We start from the raw sequence: 24,521 nt of genomic DNA on the forward strand, positions 1-24,521 counted from the left end.
GGTTAGTTTAAACCAGTGTTGGCTAACCTTGACACTCCAGCTGTTATGGAACTACATAACCCAGCATGCACTGCTACAGTTTTGCTATTAGGGCATGCTAAAACTGTGGCAGGGCATGCTGGGATATATAGTTCCACAACAGCTGGAGTGTCAAGGTTAGTCTTCCGGCGTCGGGATTTGAACCACCGGACATGCGTCTGGCGGTAAATTATGCTGATCCCATTGTGAGGCATGGACTTAAACCCTTCACTAACAATTATTGGTCCAAATACCTCTGTATTTGTCACGGTTTTGATCCCTGTAATGTTTTTCTGCATAATGCCTGGCATTTTGTTTTTAGATGGGGGAGTTTTTTTGATCCAAAAATGTGAATGTAATGAAATCCCTGAGTGATAGATGTGGGAGAGAGGTTACGTGTTTAAACTGTTATTTAAACACAAGTGATATTTTTATGTGCACTTTGTCAATGCAAGTGGCATTCTCCATTGTCAGTAGCATTTAATCCCAGTGTCTATTTACTGTGAACGTCAAACTTCTTAGGTGTTCAGTGAATACACTAAGGACTCTAACCTGTTTGCATGTTTTTGTTTTTCTGTCATACAGGTTTCTGCATGTTTGTACTGAGCTTAGTGAAGAAGCACTACCGTCTGCAGTTTTACATGGTGTGTATTAATCACCCTCTTTTAATATGCAGCTCTCCAAGTGCATAGCTGGCAGTTATCCAGTGCTACTCTGTGCTCAATCCTATATGCACCTATAACATTTTAGGACTTAATGGGGCCAATTCAATTTAAAGCAAAGCCCCCGATATGCCTTCGGAACGGCTTTGAAAAGCTGGTAATGTCGGTACATCGCGGGCACAACATCACTACTTTAACCTTACACCCTCACTTGGAGTGTGCAGTAAAATAAAATCAATGTTGATCTGCTGTAATTATCCGTGATGTGCACAGCCGCCGCACATTGCAGATGTTTGCATTGCCCTGATAATGTCTGTAGTTCTGCATAAATGTATTTGGGCAGGGGATAAGCACAAATAGGACTGTGAAGGTTTGTACTGCCTGCAGCTTGATTATCTGTAGCAAAAAGATTCCCTGAAGTTGAATGGGAGCCACAATATCATGCTGCACTTGCAACTAAACAACTACACGTTGAGTCTCCCATATGCAAATATTGCGAAATACAGATTTATTTTTTTTAGCATGACTGAGCTAGTGAAACCTTTTTGCTTTTTGATGGTTCAGTGTACATACACTTTGTTTAAGGCAGAAAATTATTAAAAATATTGTATAAAATTACCTTCAGGCTCTGTGTATATGAAACATAAATGAATTTCATGTATGTACACAAACTTTGTTTGAGCCACAAAATTATTGAAAATGTTGTATAAAATGACCTGCAGGCTGTGTGTATAAGGTGTATATAACACATACATGCATTCTGTGTTTAGATTTGGGTTCCATTCCCAAGATATCTCATTATGGTATGCAAATATTCCAATATCCAAAATAACCCTGGTCCCAAGCATTTTGGATATGGGACACTCAACCTGTATTAACAACATAAATCTAATATTGAAGACAGAATAAAGTACGAGTAAACACTATTCATGTTTTGTTTTTCTTTTATTCTTTCTTCTTGCTCACCAAACACATAGCCAGCACTATTACTTTATAAACAGGGTTTGTGCATATATATAGTATCTTATGCATTGTGTGTGTGTGTGTGTGTCTGTGTGCATATATATATTACCATTACCATATTACCATTATTGACATGCTTAGTTTCAGCTGTACATAGCTGTATATTGAAATGTGGTGTTTGTGGTTTTATTGTGGATTATGTATGTAAGGTGCCCAGTCACAATACTCCACAGGGATGATACATGCATACGTTCATTTCAAATTGTTGTAGTCACTGATATTTGTCTAGAGAGTGTCACACAACCAGATTTTCTACTCTGAGAACAAGCAACTCCTACTAGTGTGTAGCACCAGCTGGTGGAAGAAAGTGCTTCATAGAAGTCTATGGTATTTTCCCCTGTCACATTGGCATTTTAGCTGCTGAATAGCTGCTCAGGTCCTGTGTTTCGCTTTACAGACACCATTGTTACTGGCAGCAGTTTTCTACTGAGTCTCATGTGACACCACCCTAATGGTTGTACCTGAACAGCACTTTTCCAGGGGGTTGGGTATGGGATGCTGGCGTTCGGAATCCCGACGCCGGCATCTTGACTGCCTTTGTACCTAACCCTGCCCCTAGTGCCTAACTCTAACCCTCCCTACAACCCCGCTACTTATCTTTGGTATTCCAGCGTCGGCATTGTAACCGCCGGAATCCCTGCTGTCGGGATTTTGACCGTATCCCCTTTTGCAGCTATGGAAGCATTAATGTTGTAGCTCAAATGGTGATAGCCTGTGTAATCAATGGGGAACACTCCTACCTTGTCACACAAAAGCCTTTAAGCTCAGGGTATGTTGCATGTAGTCACAAATGTTAGATGCTCAAGTATGACAGGGAAGGAATGTGCCTCTTTCACTTAAATGTATCTGAATGAGAATGATTGGGCGCTATGAACGCTAACACTTTGGTAGTTTGTGTCAACGAGCCTGTGTAGGGGGATAGTCCAGTTTCACTAGTTACTTGGTTAGAAAACAGGAGATAATACTCGTAGCCACGAGAACTGTACATAGTTGGGTGTGTGATGAAAAAACAGGGATAGTGTGTGGTACTTGAGTTTCACATCATGATCCACATCAGCATACACATTTCCCAGGTTTTCCATTTGTATCATATGTCTTTATTGCAGATTTGACAAAAGCAATATAAATCTGCACAGTCCGTGTTCTTTTCTTCAAATCCATTGTTGGTTATTAAATGCGTCTCTGTGACCAAATGCATTTATCACATTGTCCGTGCAGAAGTCATTGCCTATCACATGGGTTCTTTCTGTTTGCACTGATTGTTCTGTTGTCGCCCTTATTAACAGTTTGGATGGACTCATGTCACTTTGCTGATCACTGTCACTCAATCTCATCTAGTCATCCAAAATCTTTTTGAAGGGATGATCTGGTAAGACTTGACACCAGTTTTTGTTTAAATCTCTGCTGTGCACTGTTTCCATCTATTCATTAACATGTTCATTGAGCAGTTCATTGTTTTCTTCTAAATATAGCAGTTAATAAAATAATGTCCTCTGCTGCCAGTATTTTTATATACCATATACATATAATATATATATATATATATTATATATATATATATATATATATATATATATATATATATATATATATATATATATAAAGGGATACAAGCTCTGCTTTACTCATTTGTGCTAAGATCAAGTATATTTTTTCCAATTGTGGGACACAACATTTTAGATATTTATTTTTTGTCAAAAATATTTCCATTTTCTATAAGCTTAGGTGTGAGTGCACATGATCATGCATATGCAGTGTGGGCTGGAGATGGGGGCAAATGGGTTCACCTTCTAACACCCCCAGGGCAGCAGGACATGGATCTATTCTGCAACCAGCTAATAACTTTGTGCAAGTAGCTCAAATGTCCTGTAAGCTATAGCCACCGATCACACAGTATCTTCTGTTAGTCTGACTGGCGTTTGATTAGACTGTTCAAACCTAATATCAGATTACCATGAATTAGTAAATGTTTGTACTGTTTGCACCATTATATGAACTATGCAACCAAATGGTTTCCATGGAATGTCAGGACTGAGTAAGGAACGTCAACTAGTATGGAAAGCAGGGAACCCGAGTCAGTCTGAAGCACTGCTGATCAGCCAAGAGATGTGATGCATGTTCCTGACTAAAATATTATGCACATAACAGCAATATTTGGGATAGTATAAATTATAAAACATTTTCCCTGTTAAAATCAAATTGATGGTACAGCTGTATTGGAAATTCCCAACGTTGACAATGCAGCACACAGAAGAATGTAAAAGTCATTGGGGTAAATTTACTAAGATGGGAGTTATATTTAAGAAGTGATGTTGCCCATAGCAACCAATCAGTTTCTACTTCTCATTTATCCAGCACCTTCTAGAAGATAATACCTGGAATCTGATTGGTTGCTATGGGCAACATCACTTCTTAATAGAACTCCCATCTTCGCAAATTTACCCCTTTGTAGTAATTGGGAAGGTGTTGTTAAAACAGCATGACATGCTTCGTACACCCACATTTTTCTGATTTAATCTTTGATGTCTGTTTTGTGTTTTAAACTCCTATTTATCCTTTACTAGAAGCATGCAATAATGTCACTAGTTCTACCTCATGATTGCTGTCTCCAAGCTATGACAAAGCATTATTCATTACACACACACCTCTCTAATACACTGTTATATTCAATAGCACACTGTAGGAGTAGGCCTCACTATGATATGCTATAGAATAAAGAATTTTCTGTGCATTAAAGAGACAGGAAATGCAGGATATCAGAGGTTTCAGCATGCAGTCTCGGGACAGTGAGCTGAGCAATACGTGATATCTGTACACTGCTAATGCACTGTGGGATCGTTCCATATACAAAGTCCATCATGGCAAAGGTCATATTTGTGAGGTTATTTCACTGGACAAAGGGCCTGATTCATTACCGATCGCAACTGCGATTACACACGCAATTGTCCAATTGTTCCATTCTGCGCATTCATCATCTGAAGGCTTCACTGCGATCGCAGTGACTACGCAGACCCATCGTAGAGTAATTGAAAGGAAGTGACCGTTTGGGGGTGGTGACGGGGGTGGTCAGCGAAACGCAGGCGTGCCAGTGCGTTTGAACACCGTTACAGGGGGGTGCATAAATTAGCCACTGCGATGCCATACGCAGCTTGAGCTTTCACTGTGTGCGATGAGGTTAGCAATTCGTGGGGGGAAGTCAATTCAGCGCGATGTTGAATTGCGACGGGAGGGAGATCCTGCAGCTATTCAATTCAACGCACTGTTTGGGTTGGCTAAGGATTTCTTCTCGCACCCCCTTGGGGATGCGAGGAGAAATCCGACTACAGTGCTGGACACGCAGCTGATTTTCTGCATAGCACGGCGTTAACAGCCGCACGCCCGGCACTTTGGTCAGAGAATGCCGGATACGTGCCTTAACACCCTTATTCTTGTTAAGGAGCAATAACCGGCATTCTCCGACCACACAGCGCACTGAATTGAATCGCTCCGGGAGCTCGCTCCCGGCGCTATTCAATTCGCATTGAATTGAATTCCCCCCCGTGAGTACAGGCTCTGATGGTGCTCTATGTTACCGATGGTTTCACAGACTTGCAAAGTATTATGGATGTGTGTAAGGTAAAGTGGGTGTCCTTATGTTAGGCTGTGACGGCATTGCGATAGCATTCATTAGCATATTTTCGCAGTGGGACTGCGTGTGTAATCGCATCTGCGATTACAATAGCGATCCGTAATGATCAGGCCCAAAGTTTGCAGACATAGGGACTGATTCAAAAGTGGACGCAAATACCATTGCAGCTTCGATTTCTCACGAATCACAATTGCTAAAATATGTTAATGACTCACTCGCTGCCCAGAGCTTAGAGACGCCCACTGACAGCATGTTCCATCCACCACTAACTCACAAAACCAGAAACATCTAACGCAGATCAGGCGGCCATCAGCCTTCTGAGATAAGGTGCGTACACACTGGGCGATAAAGTGGACGACTGAACGATAATGATATCGTTCACTTTATCGTCCATTTTTAACCCCAAAAAGATGAACGATAACGACGACGTGCGTTCCCGCTGGTCGTTCGTCATTATCGTTCATCGGGCTGACATGCAGGCCAACCTGACGATCTCGTTAGGTTGCTGCATGTCAGGGAATGGGGGAGAGAGCCCGGCGCTGAACTTTATCGTTAATTATATCGTTCAGCGGCTGTGCTCAATGTCATGAACGACATTGAGCACAGCCTGCCGGGGACAACACTACACGATATCGCTCAGGGAGCATATTGTGTAGTGTGTACCCACCATAAGTCTGAGCTGGCCACACACATGGCGATGTGCTAACGATCAGCCGATGTGTACGATTTCCCTTGAAACTCCTCGGCAGCTCTGTACAAACTCTGCACACGATTTGGTGTCCAATCTTCATACGATCTCTCCTGCAGTCAGACTTTCACAGTGCATCGCCTCCTAGATTGTCAGATCTGCCCTACTGCACGGCAGATCTAACAATGCGATGTGCGACCAGCTGGGACGCGCATCGCATCGTAATCATGAGTGGGGACTCACGATTTACTCAGGATTTGGCCATATTTTACACGATTTGTTGTTCCAATGTGTCGGGTAAAATATCGCTATGTGTGTGGCCAGTATAAGGTGGCGCAGACATAACTGGTCTCCAGACACGCAGAGGGCTCTCCTGCTGCAAGTAAGAATGCAGTGGCTCATTTTATGGATGTCCAGAAAACAGTGTTTAAACATTCTGACGCGTCTGTGTTTTATAACCACCCCTTTTACCTCCTCCAAACGCTGACTACCTGTCGCTCAGTTTGCGAGTGGATCCTCTGTGTGAGTGGAATCGCAAAGCAATCGCTGCATGTTAGCAGTGCGGTTTACATACATGCGCAATGATTAACAATCACTCAATCTGCGTAAATATCAGCATTGCGTACACATATGAATCAGGTAGTGATGTCTTGTGGAAATGTTGAGTTACAGCTGCCTGTGGGTTACACTTTATCACTGACAGACATATTTAGTAGCATGAATGCTCAGTAGGCAGTTATTCATACGAGTACTCCTACTGTTGTCTGCCAGCATAAAGGCCGTAAATGACTATATATGAGCTGCTGATTCCAGCATACCGACATAAGCTTTGAGGCATCTCAGTGTAGAGACATAAAAAAGTTTCAGCACATGAGTTATTTAATTCCATTGATGTTTATTGCAGTATCCCAAAATAACAAATGCAGTCATGGCATTTACTTATTGTTATGTGCTACATTATGCTACAGCTGAAGCTACATTATGTTACAGCTACAGACTTTGTATCACATTTGGGATAATGAAACTTAACCCCTTCCACCACTAGGAAGCTCGACTCCCTACGATCAGTTTGCCGGGATGGAGGGTTTGAGGGAAAATATAGTCACAGCCAAAGTACAGGATGGACTTGTCAACGCAAAATGCGCCTGTTTTGGGGGGACACGACTTGCTAATACTCTATTGCAAGTTGCCAACTGATGATGATGATGATGATGCGGGCAACGTCTGATTTGCCTAACGTGTAAAATCGCTGCGCCTGAAACTGGATTACAGCGTATTGAACGCTCATATTTTAAAAATAAAGCATGCTTCCTATTGGCTAGGGGAAGGCTGCAGATATATTTATAAAAAAAAATGGTTGTGGCGCTTAGAACATTAAATATACACAATAAGAGTAAAATGAAAAATAAGCATTTATTGTGCCACAGTAAATAAAATGTACTTCCTGGAGTGTACACACGATGTAAAAGCCAGTATGTTAATTGATAAAAAGAGTAGAATATTACACTAAAAAAGTTTCTTTCCAAAGAGAGACTTGCTAACAGCTGGTACACACTGAATCCATCCACTGACATTGTAAAATAATGGTAACTGTGGTTTATAGGCACTAAGGGGGTCATTCAGACCCGTTCGCGAGCAAAGGACGCTCGCAAACGGGTCGATGTTGCCCCGCACGACGGAGGGAGCTCCGTCATGCGCGAGACCCGGATAGCGACGGGCTCTCCGTCGCTCCGGGTCTCGCACCGAAGGGGGTGTGCTGTCGATGTTGATTGACAGCACGCCCCCTTTGGTGGGCGTGCCGGGGGCGTGACTGTCAGACGGAGGCGTTCCCATGGGAACGGCTACTGTCTGAGTCCGGCCCCACTGACATCAGTAATGATGTCAGTGGGAGTGATTTTGGCTCTGATAGAGCCAAAATCATTCCTGGGCTTGCGGAAGCGAGACCCTACCGCAGGGTCTCGTCGCAAGCCCGATGGTCGCGATGGTCTTTGACCATCGCAACCATCTTTTTGGCCGCTTGCATAAGCTGTGGGTGGTCACCCACAGCTATGCGAGCGGCCAGGAGGCCGCTCCAAATTTAGCTGGGACAGCCCTGATTCAGAGCGAGCGCTCTGGTCAGAGCATTCAGCTCTGAATCAGGCCCTAAGTGCACACGATGCAATAAGATAAAATATCAGTATTCTTTGCCACAGCAGGAAAATAAATACGGTTGATTAACTCCTATATTTAGATGGTTAAATGTTCCTGTAAATGCTAAAGGCAAATTTCCAGTAATGATGTATAATCCAGAAGTGTACAGTAATATGGATTGCAATAGAAAATAGTGCTAACCGTAGGAAACTGGTGTACGTAGAGTGCATAGATACCATAGTGTGGATATCTTGTGCTGCTAATAAGTACTCACTGCATAGGCTGCACCGGAAGACACATCCATCGTCAGTGAAGAGGTATCGGTAGATGTAACAGTATATAAGCCTCTCTGGTCTATAGACTCATCCAGCACCAGTGAAGGGGCCTGGTAGATGTAACAGCTGTAGGCGGGAAACAGATAGACTATGTCACTTTACTAGGCCGGCAGTCATCGTGTAAATGTCACACTTGTTGAGTGGATCCGCAGTTGGCAGTTGGAGACAGTAGCCAGCCCAGCGGTCAGCAGCAATGATGTGGGGGGGATGTCCATGGTCACAGCTCAGATTGAGTGATATCATGTAATCACCTGTACCTTCAACACGTTTTCGCACTAGGTGACTTTCTCAAGAAGCAGGGGTTTGGTGTAATTCACTCTACTATTTATTTTTTATTTTACACCAAGGGCTTGATTCAGAGATGGACGTTAATGCGATTGCAGCTGTGTTTTCACACACAACGTATCTGCGAAGATCACCTGAGCATAAACACACCCACTGCTGCCTTCTTACCTGTGTGCTTCTTACCGTAAATATCAGTAACATCAACGGACATTGACCTGCCGCAGGCTTGGCAGCTCTTTCGACACGCAGAGCTGCGCATGCAATCGCAGTAGCTAAATTATGCATGCCCATGTAACGGCGTTTAAACGGTCAGAAATGCCTGCATTTTCCAGACCCTCACCACCCCCAAATGCTCACAACCTGTCACTCACTCTGCGATGGACTCCTTTGTGCATCCGTAATTGCAATGTAATCGCTTGTCACGTGCAGTGCGTCTAATGCGCATTGGCAAACAATTGCTTGATCTGCATGCGTAATCGCCTTTGCGTCCAACTCTGAATCAGGTCCCAGGTGCCCTCACCTCGTCCCATGGCTCTTCACTGTGAACTGCGGTGCAAGAGTTAAGATCTGCCACCCTTAAGACATCAAGGTGCATTGACATCTTGATGTCCTCAAGCTGCGATATCTCTCACCCCTATTCCTCCCTTTCAAACTACTGCACTGCTGAGAATGAGCTGGACACTTCTGTAGTGTATGCTGAGGGTTACTTATTATTAGCACTGAAAGGGTTTGAATGAACACTCGAAGAAAAAAATAACACATTTATGTGTCTTTTCCCAGGTAACTACAGATTATTTATGTAAAAAAAAAATCACACTTTATGTTTACTATGGATTGCAGTTTGAACATTCTAAAAAATCTGTTATTAAAGTTAATCCTAGCAGGGGCTTTAGTTGCTGTTTTGTAACTTAATAATTAAGGTGCATACACACACAACGATTTCTTTAACGATTATTTATAACGATATCGTTTGTCATTCAATCGTTGAAAAAATTGTTCACTTTCTGAGTTAAAACAAACGATTATCGTTCATGCGCGTTCACGTTTGTAGTTCAGTCAGACTGACCAACTCAACGATTTTCAGTAAGGGAATATGCAAAAATCGTTTGTAGTTCAAAAAAATCGTTCATTACATTCAGTAAATGAACGATTTTAGTAAACGATTTTAGTTCATATTTCCCTTGAAAAAATTTACAAGAATCGTTTACCAAAATCGGTCATTTACTATATCGTTGTGTGTGTGTGTATGCAGCTTTAGTCATCTAGTCACCTCCAGAGAAGAGAGTGGGAAGTTGTAAATTAAATAGAACAGGTGTGTTTTATAAGAAAATTATTTAATTGTGTTCTGACAAATTCAACTGATCCATGTTTAGTCAGCTTTACACTGATCTGTTTATATCAAATCTGATTTTCTTTATTGGTACAGCCCATTTGTCCATGTTTATATTTTGCTTGTATTAGATCAACTTTGCAGTCTTTGTTACCTGGCTTTTTCATTATCTATATTTTATGTAAATTAAAATGTATAGGTCTTATTGCCTAATCTTTAGTGTTTAATGTTTTCATAGGTTTTTAGTTCCAGTTTCCATCGTTATCTGCAATGATATCATGGCTTATCTGTTTGGATTCTTCTTTGGCAGGACCCCACTAATAAAGGTAGGCTCCAATCAGGCAATTAACCTGCATGGAAGGAAGTGGGCACATTATTGTATTCAGCCTTCATCTGCAGCTCCGTTATTATGTAGCCAATATTCAGCTCTGGGACTGGGTTTTAATTAATACACAAAGGGAATACTATGAATAATAGCAAGACCATAAGTCGCAGTGGCTACTGAGGAGGAATCTCTTCACAATGCACAGTTTCTTTGCCATATCAGTCATTGCACCTTCTTTATACCATTGTAAGTAAAATAGTGTATATTTTACATTATGTCTGTATAAAAACATGCTCTTTTATGTCCTGTTTGCACTACAAAGCGAAGTTTAGCGAAATGTTTCATCTTTTTTTCTTTTGCTTGTGGTATAAATTAAAATAAAGCATTTATGGTCACAGGTTAGTAGCAATCGTGATGGAAGAGTACGACTGACTCTCTGTGTTCAGTATTTGCAGATTTAATTTCTAATTCTAAATGTGCTTGGAGGTGCAGTGTCATACCATCGGTGCCCTCAGTGTGCTACCTCTGTATTAGCAATTAGCTTCATTAGTGTGTTTTCTGAGGGCTTGATTTCTCAACCCACATGTACCCAGTACCTAATGTTGTTATAGCACTGAAAGTTGGGATTATGTACATTGCAAAAGATTAAGGGCAGGATGTACTAAGCATCACATCCGCAATGCCAGTAGCGCATGCAGGGGGTGTTTCCGAGTACCTAGAAACCCCCCCTGATGGGCTAGTTTTTTTTTTTGAGACGGAGACAGCTTTGTCTCCATCTCTACAATGATGCTGCAGCCATGATCGGATCAGACAGAGAGCTCTGCTCAGATTAGAGCTCCCTCTAGTTTGAGGGGAACTGCGGGCACTCAGCAGCCGTGAATAGTGAACTGAACTGAGCTCTGCAGTGGCTTCAAAGGGAGCCCGCAGAGTGCAGTTGATCCTGCCTGCGAGTACAAAGCAGGCAGGATCATCTGCAGGATGATGTTAGGATCAGCAGCTGCGGGCCCCCATCAGTGTCAGTCACTATGACTACTGACTAGCGGCAGCTGCGGAGTTTGGACCCCCCTCCTCATAGTAGAGAAAAGTAGAGCTTCTCTGCCCGACCTGTGCAATGTCCACATACTTAGCTTCTCACCCTGTGTCAGGTGTCTGCAAACTAGGAGAGTGGAAGTCTCCTCTCCCTGTCTCTCCCCGAGTAAGTCCACGCCTCTCCTGCTCTTCCTGGTATTTCCTCCCCGGCAAACAGTGTCATCTCTCTGCCCCCATCCAGTTCCCACCACGAGTCCCTGCCCCTTTCTGCTCTGCAAGGATTGTACTTCTCCCTTGCAGGCAGCTTCTGGTGTGTGAGGGAAGACAGACAGGCAGAGCTTACTACAGTGCTGAAATCACAGGTAAGTTCCAAAAGATGCTATGGGGGAGGTTAGGAGGTGTAAATTATCAGGGTGGGGGGGAGGGGGTTATAATCCTATTATTTGGTAAGGGAGGTAGCTTGGGGGGATGTAGTAATGTATTGTGTTTAATAAGCTAATATTTTTTGGGGGGGGGTTTGTGCAGTAATATTTTCTGTGGTAGGATATATTTATATTACAGGTTGTATACTATGTGCTATTGGGATATATTGAATGTATATGGCAATTATATACTGTTTATATACACAGTATATGTGCGTATGTATATATAAATATATATATTTACCGTGTGTGTGTGTATGTGTATGTATGTGTGTGTGTATATATATATATATATATATATATATATATATATATTTTGTATATATAGCGGGGAGGGTAGTGCTGTCAGGTGGGAGCTAATCTATATCTGGAAACCCCCCCTTACAAATCCTGCGTTTGCCCCTGAATGCGGTACAGCCCGCCTCTCATTGGGTACATACTGCAGCTCTCCCGATAAGATCTGTCCTTTGCGGTGCCCCAGGAGAGAGGGATTTCCAGGTTTAACACCCAGAAGTACTTCTGGCGTTCTGCTGCGCATAGGCAGAAGGCCGTGGTGGATGATCGGAGGGATCCAATTGGATCCGTCTCAGGGGTTACGTCCTGAAAAGAAGCCCATAGGCTTCTTTTGGGTAACGCCACCTGAAGATGGCGTTACTCACCGGGATGAAGCGGTGCTTAGTTACATATGGGGTGTGCGGTAAACCCCCCGAAAACGGCATTTTTGCGTTTAGTACATTTAGAACTTAAATTATATTTCTTGATTTATTATGTCACCCTCACCTGGTGGTGAGGGTGGCATTATAAAGAGGGTGCACTATATTATGAAGATTGGTAGACTGCATTATAAACAACATGACTTGCGATACACTGTTATATTAGTAGTTAAAGTTTGTTTTCATATAGAACATTATTTCAACACTGATTACAGATCTCTCACAACATCCCTTGCAGCGGTAATGATTACATCAGCACTCAGATGTTATGACAACACATGCAAAGTCATAAATGCTAAAATACAAAACCCTCATGTTTCATTCAAATTGATGTATCTGTGAACAATTATGAATCAAATTGATGTATCTGTGAATAATTATGAATCAAATTGATGTATCTGTGAATAATATATTATACGACCTGATTTTGTTCTTGTGTTTTAATCTAAATGGGCCAATACTACCAGTGATAAGGATACCAGTGTCTGCTTCATAAAACTAGTCTGGTGTTGGCATTAACCCGTTCAAGGTCCAAGTGTATGATTAAGCAATTATTTATTTAATTGAATTAAATATTTGTTAAAATAAACTTCGTGTAGGGGAAGATAGGGCATCAGCACCAATGTAGGTGGGATAAGGACTAATTTGTATCTATTGATGATGGTACAACTCTTAAGGTGCCTACACACGGTACGGTGTTTTTAACAATCACCCTTGAACTCAGCAGCACCAGTGCACGATGTAATGATTTGCATATTTATTAGGTCGTGTGCGATAGCAGACAGATCCATACACTGATCAGGGAGACCCGTGACACATTCATCTGTGTGTAATAAAAATAAATAAAGACACAGATGCATGGACGGATCAGTGACATCCGTCTGTGCTGCTGTGTTAAAAAAAACAAAACAAAAAAAGAATAACCTGTGTGAGATGTAAAAAAAAAAAAAACCCACCGTGCCCCCTCCCACCAAAATAATAAAAAAGCTAAGGGCTTTGTAGACCCAGTTCTGGTTATGCTAAATACACGGTACAAACGATGTATGGGTCCCCTTTATTGAGCACAACACAACTAGTAGCGGGCTATTCATCAGAACCAGTCCTGGTTGCCAAAACACAGGGGACGAACGATGCAGGGGTCCCCTGTATTTAGTGCAACCAGCACTGAGCTCTGATCTCGTCCTGGTAATACAGGGGACAAAAAGCGTAGGGGTCCCCTGTAATTTCCATAACCAGTACCAAACTTTTTCTAGCGGGGGCTAATACCACAGGCAGGGCAACCCTTTCACCAGGTCCCCCAGCCAAAGCATTACTCCTGACCACTAGTCAGCCCAGGCCAGGTATCTCTGGGGAGCTGGTGCCCCCTCCCCCCAATAAAGGAGCACCCCAGGCCTAGACTAATAGCCTGGGGCTATCCCCAGCACCCCAGGAGCGGTGGGTGCCAGGTTTATAGTGTAGTGTGGTGCAATTGAAAGAGTTAAAAATATTGTCTCTTGCAGTGTAACTACAGGTCCCAGCAAGTGCCCCTCGCATGCATGCTGGTACTTTAAGAACCACAAGTACCAGCATGCAGGGCATTATGGGCCCGCTGGTACATGGAGTTCCACTGCAAAATAAATATTTAAAAACCCACAGAACACACACACCATGAAAGTAAAAGTTTATTAAAACATACACACAAACACATGTACACTCACACTATCTCACATACTCACCTATGTATACCTGAAGCCCTTTTGCGTCCTCTTCTCCAGTACAAAATCCATAGGTACCTGTAAAAAAAAAAATTCTATACTCACCTCTCCCTATGAGTTGATCACGTGCTCTTCGTTCCAGAGTATTCACCCATAGAGCTTGGCAAAACAACAAACCGATATTATTACTGTCCTCTAAGGGCAGTACTACCCCAATGAGGGCTCAACGGCGATATTTCACTTTAGAAATTCCAATGCTGAGTGCTCATTGGCTTAGAGAGGCGAGCCTTCCGCCTCTCAGCCAATGAGCGGTTCCCACCATTGACTTCAATGGTGAGAACCGCGAAAGTAACCTTAAGTTCAGCCAATGCATTTCTATGGGAAATCCTTAGAGGACGGTGCTATGTCCGATGGTCTGCGTTTTTCGTTTTTTTTATTTTAAGAAGACTGTGGATGCCTACATGGAGCAAACAGAACCGGAACCAAGGGGTAGGTGAGTGTGGTTTTTTTTTTTTTGTACAGGTAACAATGTGGATTCTACTAGACAAGAAGACAGACTGGCACTAGGGAAAAGGTAAGTATGTAGTGTGAGTGAGTCTGTGTAAGAAAAGATAAAAAACCTTTGGTGTGTTTATCCTGTCTTTTTTTTTCAATATTTCTTTTGCAGGTGAACTAGAGGTACCAGCAGGCCCTTATTGCCTGGCATGCTGGTACTTGTGGTTCTCCAAGTACCAGCATACGGGGGAGGCTGTAAAGGACAGCATTACTTTATACATTTTTTACAATCAACTCGGAGGATAGCCCAGGGCTATCTGCCCAGGCCTGGGGTGCCCTAGATAAGGGGGGACCCGTGAAGGGGGTCCCATGGCTGTTGCATTACACCCCTGTTAGAAAGAGTCTGGTGCTGGTTGTGGCTAATACGGGGGACCCCTACTCATTTTGTCCCCAGTATTTCCACAACCAGGACCAGCTCACTGATCCTGATGCTGGTTGTTGAAAATACGGGGGACGCCTACGTCTTTTTTCACAAACAGGACCGGCTCAAAAAAACCTGGTGCTGGTTGTGCTTTTTGGAGGGACCCCATGTTATTATTTATTTATTTTTTTTTTGTACATTTTTACTAGCTTTTTACAGACAGAAGCCTTCACAGATCTCGCTGATCTGTGAAAGCTTCTGTGTAACTCAGACCTGCTCAGGCTATACTCGTTAGTCTGAAGCAGGTGTATTTTTTTGCGAGCTTTAGGTAATTCATTTTGTGCAAGTTAAAAACTTTTAAACTTTTACATTGTATGTTTTCCATGGGAAAGCATGAGGATGCGAGTTTCACCATTGCGAGTTTGTGGAAATGCGAGTAACATGCAAGTTTGCATGTTCTCACATCCTATTACATTAAGTTCTAAAAAAGTGCAAGTATATCGCTATACTCGCATTTGTAAAGAACTGGCACCCTTTACCTTTATCCCTAGATCTTGATAGATCAAATTGTGTGATACATTTTAGATTTTGCAAAAAGCATTCATTATTGTTCCATATAACTGGCTGGTAGATAATTAGATAGTACTAGGTAAAAATAATGTATGTGGAGTAGAGAACTGGCTGAAGTACAGAAGTCAAAGTATAGTTAAAAATGAAATATGAAATTTAATGCTGATAAATGTATGCACATAGGTCATGTGAAAAACTATTCTATTTAAACATGAAGTATAGTTGGAGGAGAGGTAAAGGAAAATAGTAGGTAGGTGGCAGAATCTAGGTAGCAGCATACAGTGCCAACCAGTGGACGCAAAGGCACATACAATCCTGGGGTGTATACAAAGGGGATAAATGCATGTGATGCACACACACTGTAGAACTCACATATGCAATCCAGTTATTGGAGCGACCACATGTTAAATGTAGGGTACAGTTTTGGGCACCTCTCTGTAAGAAAAGCATATGAAACTCAAGGGTTCAAGGAGGACATCCTTATCCCTATATCGAGGACAAGGTGTTAATTAACTGAAAATGGAAAAAGACTGTCACTATCAGTACAATAAGGGATATTAATGTAAGGGTGGTCCAACTCTCAAACAGAATTTAAAAATGTATTTTATCCTTCTTATATCTGTATCTAAAAGTTGTAGAGGACATTATACTGTATATGAGCAAGTTAGAGAAATAAAAAGATAAAGCATTTTTTTGTAGATAGATACCAATAATAGTAGTGGCGCTCAAGTCAAAATACTGTTACTTACACATAAGGCCATTAACCGAATTACACCAACATACATCTCTTCACTCATCTCAAAATATCTCCCAACCCGACCTCTCCGCTCAGCACAAGAACTGCGTCTCTCATCCCCACGCATTACTTGCTCCCATTTACGGTTACAGGACTTTCTTCGGGCTGCACCCACTCTATGGAATGCCTTACCACACACAATAAGACTTACCTCTACTCTTCAATCCTTCAAGCGTTCCCCGAAAACTCACCTCTTCAGACAAGCTTATCAGATTCCAGAACCGACCACATAACCTTCATAGCTTCCATGTCTTATCACATCCCCTCTCACAGTCCACACATTACCTCACATATTGTCTTTCTTTCACATACTCCTGACATTTTGCCGACATTCCTGTGTGACTGTATCATGCAGCCCACCAAGAAACTCTGCATTCTGGCCAGACCAAATTGCAATATATATAGCACCTATCCTTGTGTATCAATGCCTGTTTCCCTATAGATTGTAAGCTTACAAGCAGGGCCCTCTTACCTCTATGTCTGTCTGTTATTACCCTGTTTTGTTCTATCAATGTTTCCAATTGTAAAGCGCAACGGAATGTGCTGCGCTATATAAGAAACTGTTAATAAATAAATAAATAATAAGTCAAATAATCAAATGAGTCCAATAACAAAGTCTCTTATCAGAGGTGAATATCTCCTTCAAGGTGCACTCCCCAGTACTTCAGGTGGCAGCATTTTAGCAGGATCCTACGTTTCTCATAGGCAATAATTCTGAAACACATAAGCAAGAAAAAGCCTCACAGTGCAATACATTTGTGAGACTTAAAAAAACAATAATAAAGTGATACCGAATGCAGATGTACCATTTAGGTAACCCAAAGAAGTGCCTTGGATAAATCTCATTTGATATGTATGATTTTTCCATATATGTGATGAATGTGAAATTCCAAATATCTTACACATTTCAAGCCATGTGATGTGAAAACATTCCTAATATAGTGCAATAACATTTAAAAATGGTTTATTACAAAAAAAAAATCAAAAGACAATTAAACATAAATTATAGTAAGTATAATGTATAAGTATGCACAAATTGTTTAATACAAACAGAGCTTAACTAAAACACTGGAACACCAACTGCCAAATAACAGGAAGGATCCCAGATATTAGAACAGGCTCAACTCGTTTCGTCTATGGAGTAAATTCTGGACTTCATCAAGTCCATCAGGTGATATATACAGCAAGTTGAGCTTCTTCTATCTAGCCCTTTATTTTAAAATAGGCTTGCGGTCAAGCGGTTATCTGCTGAGTGTACCGGGAGAAGCGATTTGTGACAAACTACTTTTTAAAACAGAATATCTAGCAGGTCTGATGACAGTGTATGCAGTCAGCTTTGTGATGGTTTTATTTGATCAGTTCAGTAGGATGAAACAGCTTTATTCTGTTGTAGGTTTCTCTGGAAAATGTTTCTTTGAGAGAGATATCCTAAGTCACTTCCTTCTTGATCATTGTGACCAAAAGATTTATGAGGTGGTTATCGGTGTATGCCTTGTGTATAGGAGCCTTTCATGTGCTCTGACATCACTGTGTTGGAGGGGGAGGGAGACATTCTACCTCAGAAGCCTATCCGAGTGTTTGAATGGAAGCAAGATAAGAGTCATTCCTGTCCATACATTTACCTGTAGTTTGCTGATTACTTTCAGGTGCCAAGGTTATAAATATCAGATAATCTACTTTTACACTGTATAGAGAAATATTTTCCCACTATGATGCCCAAATTTACCCCCACTATAAAGTTAATTGTATAGTACCATAGACAAGGCCACCATATTTATGCTGTGGTACACACATGTATGTATTCTGTGCACAATGTATACATACTCTGTATGTAAACACTGCATAATATACACCTGCTCTTCATGATCTTTGTATATATAAATATGTGCTATTAGATGTTACTATGTGCAGTATACCAGTGCTGCATTCACATAAAGTTTTGAGTATGCTTTGTTACTGTTTATTCACTGCTCCCTGCTGTCATAGTTTCATGCTCATTTTCCTCATACTGTATGTTGGCAATCGGTATGTAATCCCGCTGGATGTAATGCCGGCAGACTAAATACAGATGCTGGAAGCCCAAACCATCAGTATCCCGACTGGGGCTGGTAAGTACCCTAACCCTCCCCACTCCCCCTCCCTTAACCCTCCCTTAGTGGTGCCTAACCCTAACTTCCCCCCACTGGCGCCAAACCCTAACCCCCCTTTCCCCTAGCCTAGCCCTCCCCGGAGGGTGCCTAACCCTGTCCCCCCCGGGGGTGCCTAAAACTAACCCTCCCCCCAGCGGCTAACAGTCCCTGCTTACCTTTGTTCGGAATGCCGGGCATCGGGATTTCGGCGTCTGGCTGAAGATAGGCGTCAGTATTTAGACGCCTATCTTTAGTACAGAGTTGGGCTTCCAGCATCTGTATTCCGACGTCCGGCATTCCGCACGCCGGTAAATGAACTGCATCCCGTATGTTGTGTCCAGTTCCTTGCTCCCCTTGCAGATACAGAAATGCTCTTTGTATTACAAGTTGAATTCATTATGGAGGGATAAAGTGCTGGAATGCCGGGTAACGTGCTGTGATAGCTAGATGATGCTACTTCTGAATAGGATTTAATAAATAATCAAAAATATATTTTCATATCCCTTCGCACACTGACAATACAAGGCTTCCTGAGTGGAAGTAGCTGGAGTAGCTGAGTAGCTGGAGTACCCGGCGTTGCCTGGGATTTTAAGAATGTTTGTTTACACATCATCCTCCAAGAAACCTCTCCTTAGGCAGGCCTCACGAAAAGTGTGACAGACTTCCCCATCAACAGTCCTAAGGTCTTTGAAGGAAGTAGGACCTGTAATGGTGTAAAGCAAACTTCGGAGATAGAAGCATTCAAAATTTGTCGGATGTACAGTGTAAACACGGCCAAGAGCTTCTGTTGCTCTGATACCAGGATGACCATCTACAGCGACTCCCTGTTTTCTGTGAATAAAAACTTTTCGAGAAGCATTCCATGTGTAATATTTTGGCAGCTCACAGTACAGCAAGGTCCTTGCAAAGTCATCATTTGACACAGTTCGAAGAAAGAAGTCATACATTAAGGGCCTGACTCAGAGCCGCATGCAATACCGATGTTTATGTAGTTGAGCAAATTTGAATTTTTTTTTTCTTGCAAAAATCCCTAAAACTCATACGCGCATTCGGACAGAGGGCCTGATTCAGACCCGGTCGCAAGGCTGCGTTCATACGCAGCTGTCCACATCCAAAGTATGCAAATCCTGTGATCGCTAGCAATACATTAGCACACCCACTATATTTTGCTGTGCGATCGCTGTATGTATTTAGACGCCCACCAGCCTGACACAAGACGCCCACTTTCCCTTAGGAACATATGTCCTCTCCAGGAAGTGTATTAAACACTCGGTAACATCAAATAACATCGGACCCATACGCAGCTCTTGTGGCTGACCATACCCTACCGCAAGCACTGTGAGTGCTGCTGTGTTTAATTCAGCCATGTGACGTATACGCTGACGATGCGTCTTAATTATGCACTCCCCTGAAATGGCGTTCCAATGCACATACACGCCTGCGTTCACACCACCACACCCTCGTTACCATCGACCACCCCGTCACCACCCACAAACGGCATGTCCTGTGACTCATGCTTGCGGAGCATCTGTGTACAGGGTGCAAACTCTCCCCGATCGCATGGGCTAGTTCGCACATGTGCACTGCGTCTTGTACGCATGCGCAGATTGCAAACATCGGCAGGCTGTGTGCGAACGCAGCCTTGCGACCGGTCTGAATCAGGCCCAGAGATCCTGCACCTGCCATAGGGCTTGTGAAAAGATTGATGGTGTGTCTAAAGATGCAACAATCAGTATTACAGCATATACAGACCCTGGCAGTGGGCGTTTCAGTGCTTGCACATTCAGATGCACAGGTGTACACCGGGTAAGGGCTTTTTAGCAAACAATAGACGCAACTGCGGCCACGTTTCTGTCTCCCTCTCAATCAGCTTCTAAGTGAGGGAACAGTCTGAGGGAGAGAAGTATCAAGCCTTGGAGAGAGATAAAGAGCCTGATTAGAAGTGCACACTAACTGCACACAATGCTGATGTTTATGTAGTTGTATGATTTTTGCTACTGCGCATGTGTGAAATATTCTGAAAACCCCTATTGAGCATGCGTTACCCTGAGTGTACACGCAAATGCGCTGTTGTGTACGGGATCGACTGTATCACAAATGGCGAGGAAAACCATGGGAGTTCCTGGGAAGTGACTGGCGGGCCTGAAGTGAACCCAAAAACATCAGTCACGTGGGGTGGTATGGTAGTGTCACAAGCTTGTAGGGACAGCGGATGCGTTCTCATACGCAGAGCTGCAGCCACAGTGGCCATGTTCAGAAGGAGACACTGCACCTCCCATAGGGCTAGTGCAAGTGTCGATGGTGCACCGATGGTGGAGTTTAGAGAATCACCGGTGGTGTCACAGCGTTAATTGGTGCGTGTAGCACACGACTGCGAGGCTGAAAGTAGCATTTGCATTTAATCGCCGTCACAACTCTGCAAACATACTCACCAGCAGCAGCAACTGCGTACACCTCTGAATCAGGCACAAAATGGAGAAGTTGACCAAAGCAACCGATCAGCTTCTAACTGTCATTTCAAAGACTATGCTAGATAACTGAATGTTAGAAGCTGATTGGCTTTGGGCAACATCTCCACTTTTTATCTCTCTCCAAGGCTTGATACATCTCCTCCCTGAGAGAGTTGGCTTGGAAACATGTTTAAAGTATATGATTGATGTGAGCTTATACATCCTATCCGTTTCTTCTGCGGCTCCTCACTACATCAGCAGCACTAGCTTTCACTGTTTGATCAGTGTGCATCCTGCTATCTGTAGGGTTCATTCTAGTTCAAAATAATTAAAAATTTGATTTATTTTATGCATTTCAAATTTACATACATTATAGCACGGTGTTTCTCAAATCCAGCCCTCATGGCACCATAACGCTGCATTCTTTCCACCATCATCTAGCTGCTACCCAGGTGTGTTCTTAATTGACTAAAACTTGTTAGCTGGTTGGAACAATAATCGGGCAGTGTATGCGAGCAAACGAGAATCGCTTGTTTGCTCCCTCGCGCCGATTAACGGTAAAAAACGGTTATACCAACTAACTGGAAAAATCACTGGCCGGCAGGACTGATGAAAAAGTTGATTAGATGTGTGTGGAGCATTGTTTCAGTTGGATGGTTGGAGGAAAGTTGGTCTGGGGTATGGCCAGATTTAGGGATCACTAAAGACAAGGTTTGAGAAACACTTTGTAGCAAAGAAACTTATTTATTTATTATTGCCAAGTTTTAATTGGTACATTTCGCTATTATTAGTCAGCAAAAGTTACACTGCTAATATTCAGAGTTATTGGTACCTGAAATAGGTGATGATCAAATAATGCTCAGTTAAATGCTAAAGGACCACCCAAAAATGTAAGTTTTTAAATTGAAACCATATATTTCAATTAATTGTTCAGTGTTCACGTGACTTTCCATTGCACTAGAGGGCAAGTATTTCTAGCCCCTATGACCATTGAAAGAGGGGAGTGATGATGGAGATTTAGAGGCAGTAGATACCTATTGAGATGTGATCACAAAAATGTTTCCATGAGACATTTCCCCATTTCCGCCCTGATGGGATCTCCTGTAGGTCAAAAGTAGATTTCTAAGTGCCTCCACCACCCGCATTCACACTTCTTTAAACCATCTTCTTTCAGGACACCTCCCAGCCTCATATACTCGCCATACCTTCCTAGGTACCTGGCCGTTAACAAAATAAGAATTATGCATTAATGATGAATGTCAGTAATTTCCACTAGATTGCACTGGGTTTGATTTTTCTAACTGTGACCCCAATCTGATGCAGCATATTTAGTCATTGTGAAAGTGAACAGCTGGCTAGATACTATGCAAGTTTGACGCACAAAGTGTCATCCTCTGATCACAAACATGCATCTATGTAACTGTAGCTGCCATAACACACGTTCATTCAGTCATTCTAAACTTGCTCCATGACTTTGTGCATGCTGGAAAGAGTAAATAGGAAGCCAGTTTCTGAGTGCATGTCACCCCATGTATAAGAACATTCAAATACAAAAAATGGTGACATGTAAAAATACAGTCCCATTGTCCTCCCACTGCTATGACAGGTGACTCTAAAATGGAAGTAGGGTGGATTTTGTTCAAATAACATTTTTACCCCTCCTCACTTCTGTATAAATAGAAAAAGACATACAAAAGGTCATGCGTGTTCGTTTGGCAGATGCAGTGGCATACCTCCCAAGATGACCCTCTCCAGGAGGGACACAATGCTCTGGTCCTGAACTTCCCTGGTAAGAGATGGTGCTGCAGCACAGTTCAAAATTCAAATAGGGGAGCCCCACTAACTGTAATTTCACACGCTGCCAAACATCACTGGCTGGGACTCACTGGCAGTTGGTGTGACTCCCCTATTTGAATTTTGGACTGTACTGCAGCCCCACCTCTGGAGCCGCCACCAATCATAAATTACCAGGGAAGACCAGGACCAGAGCATTGTGTCCCTCCTGGAGAGGGCCATGTTGGGAGGTATGCAGTGGATGCAAGCTGCGTGCGAGGTGGACAATTCAGTGCATTATGCATATAGAAATGTATTGCATCCCTGCATGTTTTAGGGTTTGTAAATGACCACATTTATTATTTTGTATAGTGCAGATCACAAACCTGTTCTACTTTTAAACAAGGCAATCAGTAACAGTTATTGTATGTTGACACGATCAGCCGTTCCCCTGATACCTCAACCAGACACCACTGGTCGTAGATATGGTCATGTCAGCACTCACGGTCAAGTTGCCACCACGAAGTATTGAATTTGGAGCTCTTATGTTCTCCTAACAATTACAGTACCACAATTATTATTACTTAAATAATAACACACCTACAAGGGCTGATTGAAAAGTAATGAGACTGATGGTTTTTATTCAGAATCAGATGACTCCACAAGATCTGAAAATTTTCTTTTTCAAAGTAGTGTCTTTCACAACCAATACATTTTATGCAGCGTTTCAACAACAATTCAAAGACGTGCAGTAGACTGTTTTGTGGCATTTTTCACTTCATGATCTGTTGAGAACTTCATTCTGCGCAGTTGTTTATTCAGGGTTGGGAATGCCCAGAAATCACAGGGCACTAAGTCCGGGCTATATGGAGGGTGTTCCAGTGCTGTCCTATTTCAGTCAGTGCTGCCAATGCAACAGCAGCAACATGTGGTCGGACATGGTCTTGGAGCACAAACCACTTTCTTCAGCAAATGTTTCTTCCTCATGGCTCCACACAAATGAGTTTTCAGGACGTTTGCATAGTAGCACCATTAATTGTCTGTCCACGGGAACCCAGTGCTGTAGGATCATACCGTGTGCAGTAAAGAACAGTAGAAGAATGACTTTACACGCCGAAGGAATCACACTGAATCTTTTTGGTGGAGGCATATTCGCGTGTTTCCATACACTGGACTGCTGTTTGGTTTCCGGATCATATTGACGAATCCACGATTTTAAAAAGGTAACAATCGATGTCAGGAAATCTGGTATCCTTGCTGACATTTGAACGGTGTTCTTGCACGATTCAATCGGTCATCACATCTGCTCTTCTGTGAGATTTCTGGGTGCCCATCTGGCACACATGCGATGCAGTTTCAGTTCCTTTGTCACAGTATGCTGAACCCGTTCAAATGAGATGCCAAGTGAAACCAAAAGTTCACATAAAGTTAACCTTCTGTAATTTTGCAACATCTCGGCAGTTTTGGCAATGTTGACATCTGTAACCGCAGTAGATGGTTTTCCAGAACACGCTTCGTCAGTCACTCACATATTACCACCACTGAAATACTGCAGCACGGCTAATTGTTCCTCCACTGTATGCTTGCCGTAACATTTCACACAAA

General features: G+C 42.5%; 1 protein-coding gene across 1 annotated transcript in view; it reads left to right on the top strand.

Annotated features, from left to right (window-relative positions):
• Nucleotides 1-24,521, top strand: part of CDS1 (CDP-diacylglycerol synthase 1) — an 88,645-nt gene that overhangs the window by 44,925 nt on the left and 19,199 nt on the right. Inside the window, exons 6-8 of the mRNA XM_088445029.1 lie at nt 604-662; nt 2,990-3,072; nt 10,338-10,425. Coding sequence (XP_088301155.1) covers nt 604-662; nt 2,990-3,072; nt 10,338-10,425 — 230 coding nt within the window. The remainder of the gene's footprint in view (nt 1-603; nt 663-2,989; nt 3,073-10,337; nt 10,426-24,521) is intronic.

The sequence above is a fragment of the Taudactylus pleione genome, unplaced genomic scaffold (genome assembly GCF_031769625.1).
Source record: "Taudactylus pleione unplaced genomic scaffold, aTauple2 ptg000376l, whole genome shotgun sequence".
NCBI lineage: Eukaryota > Metazoa > Chordata > Amphibia > Anura > Myobatrachidae > Taudactylus > Taudactylus pleione.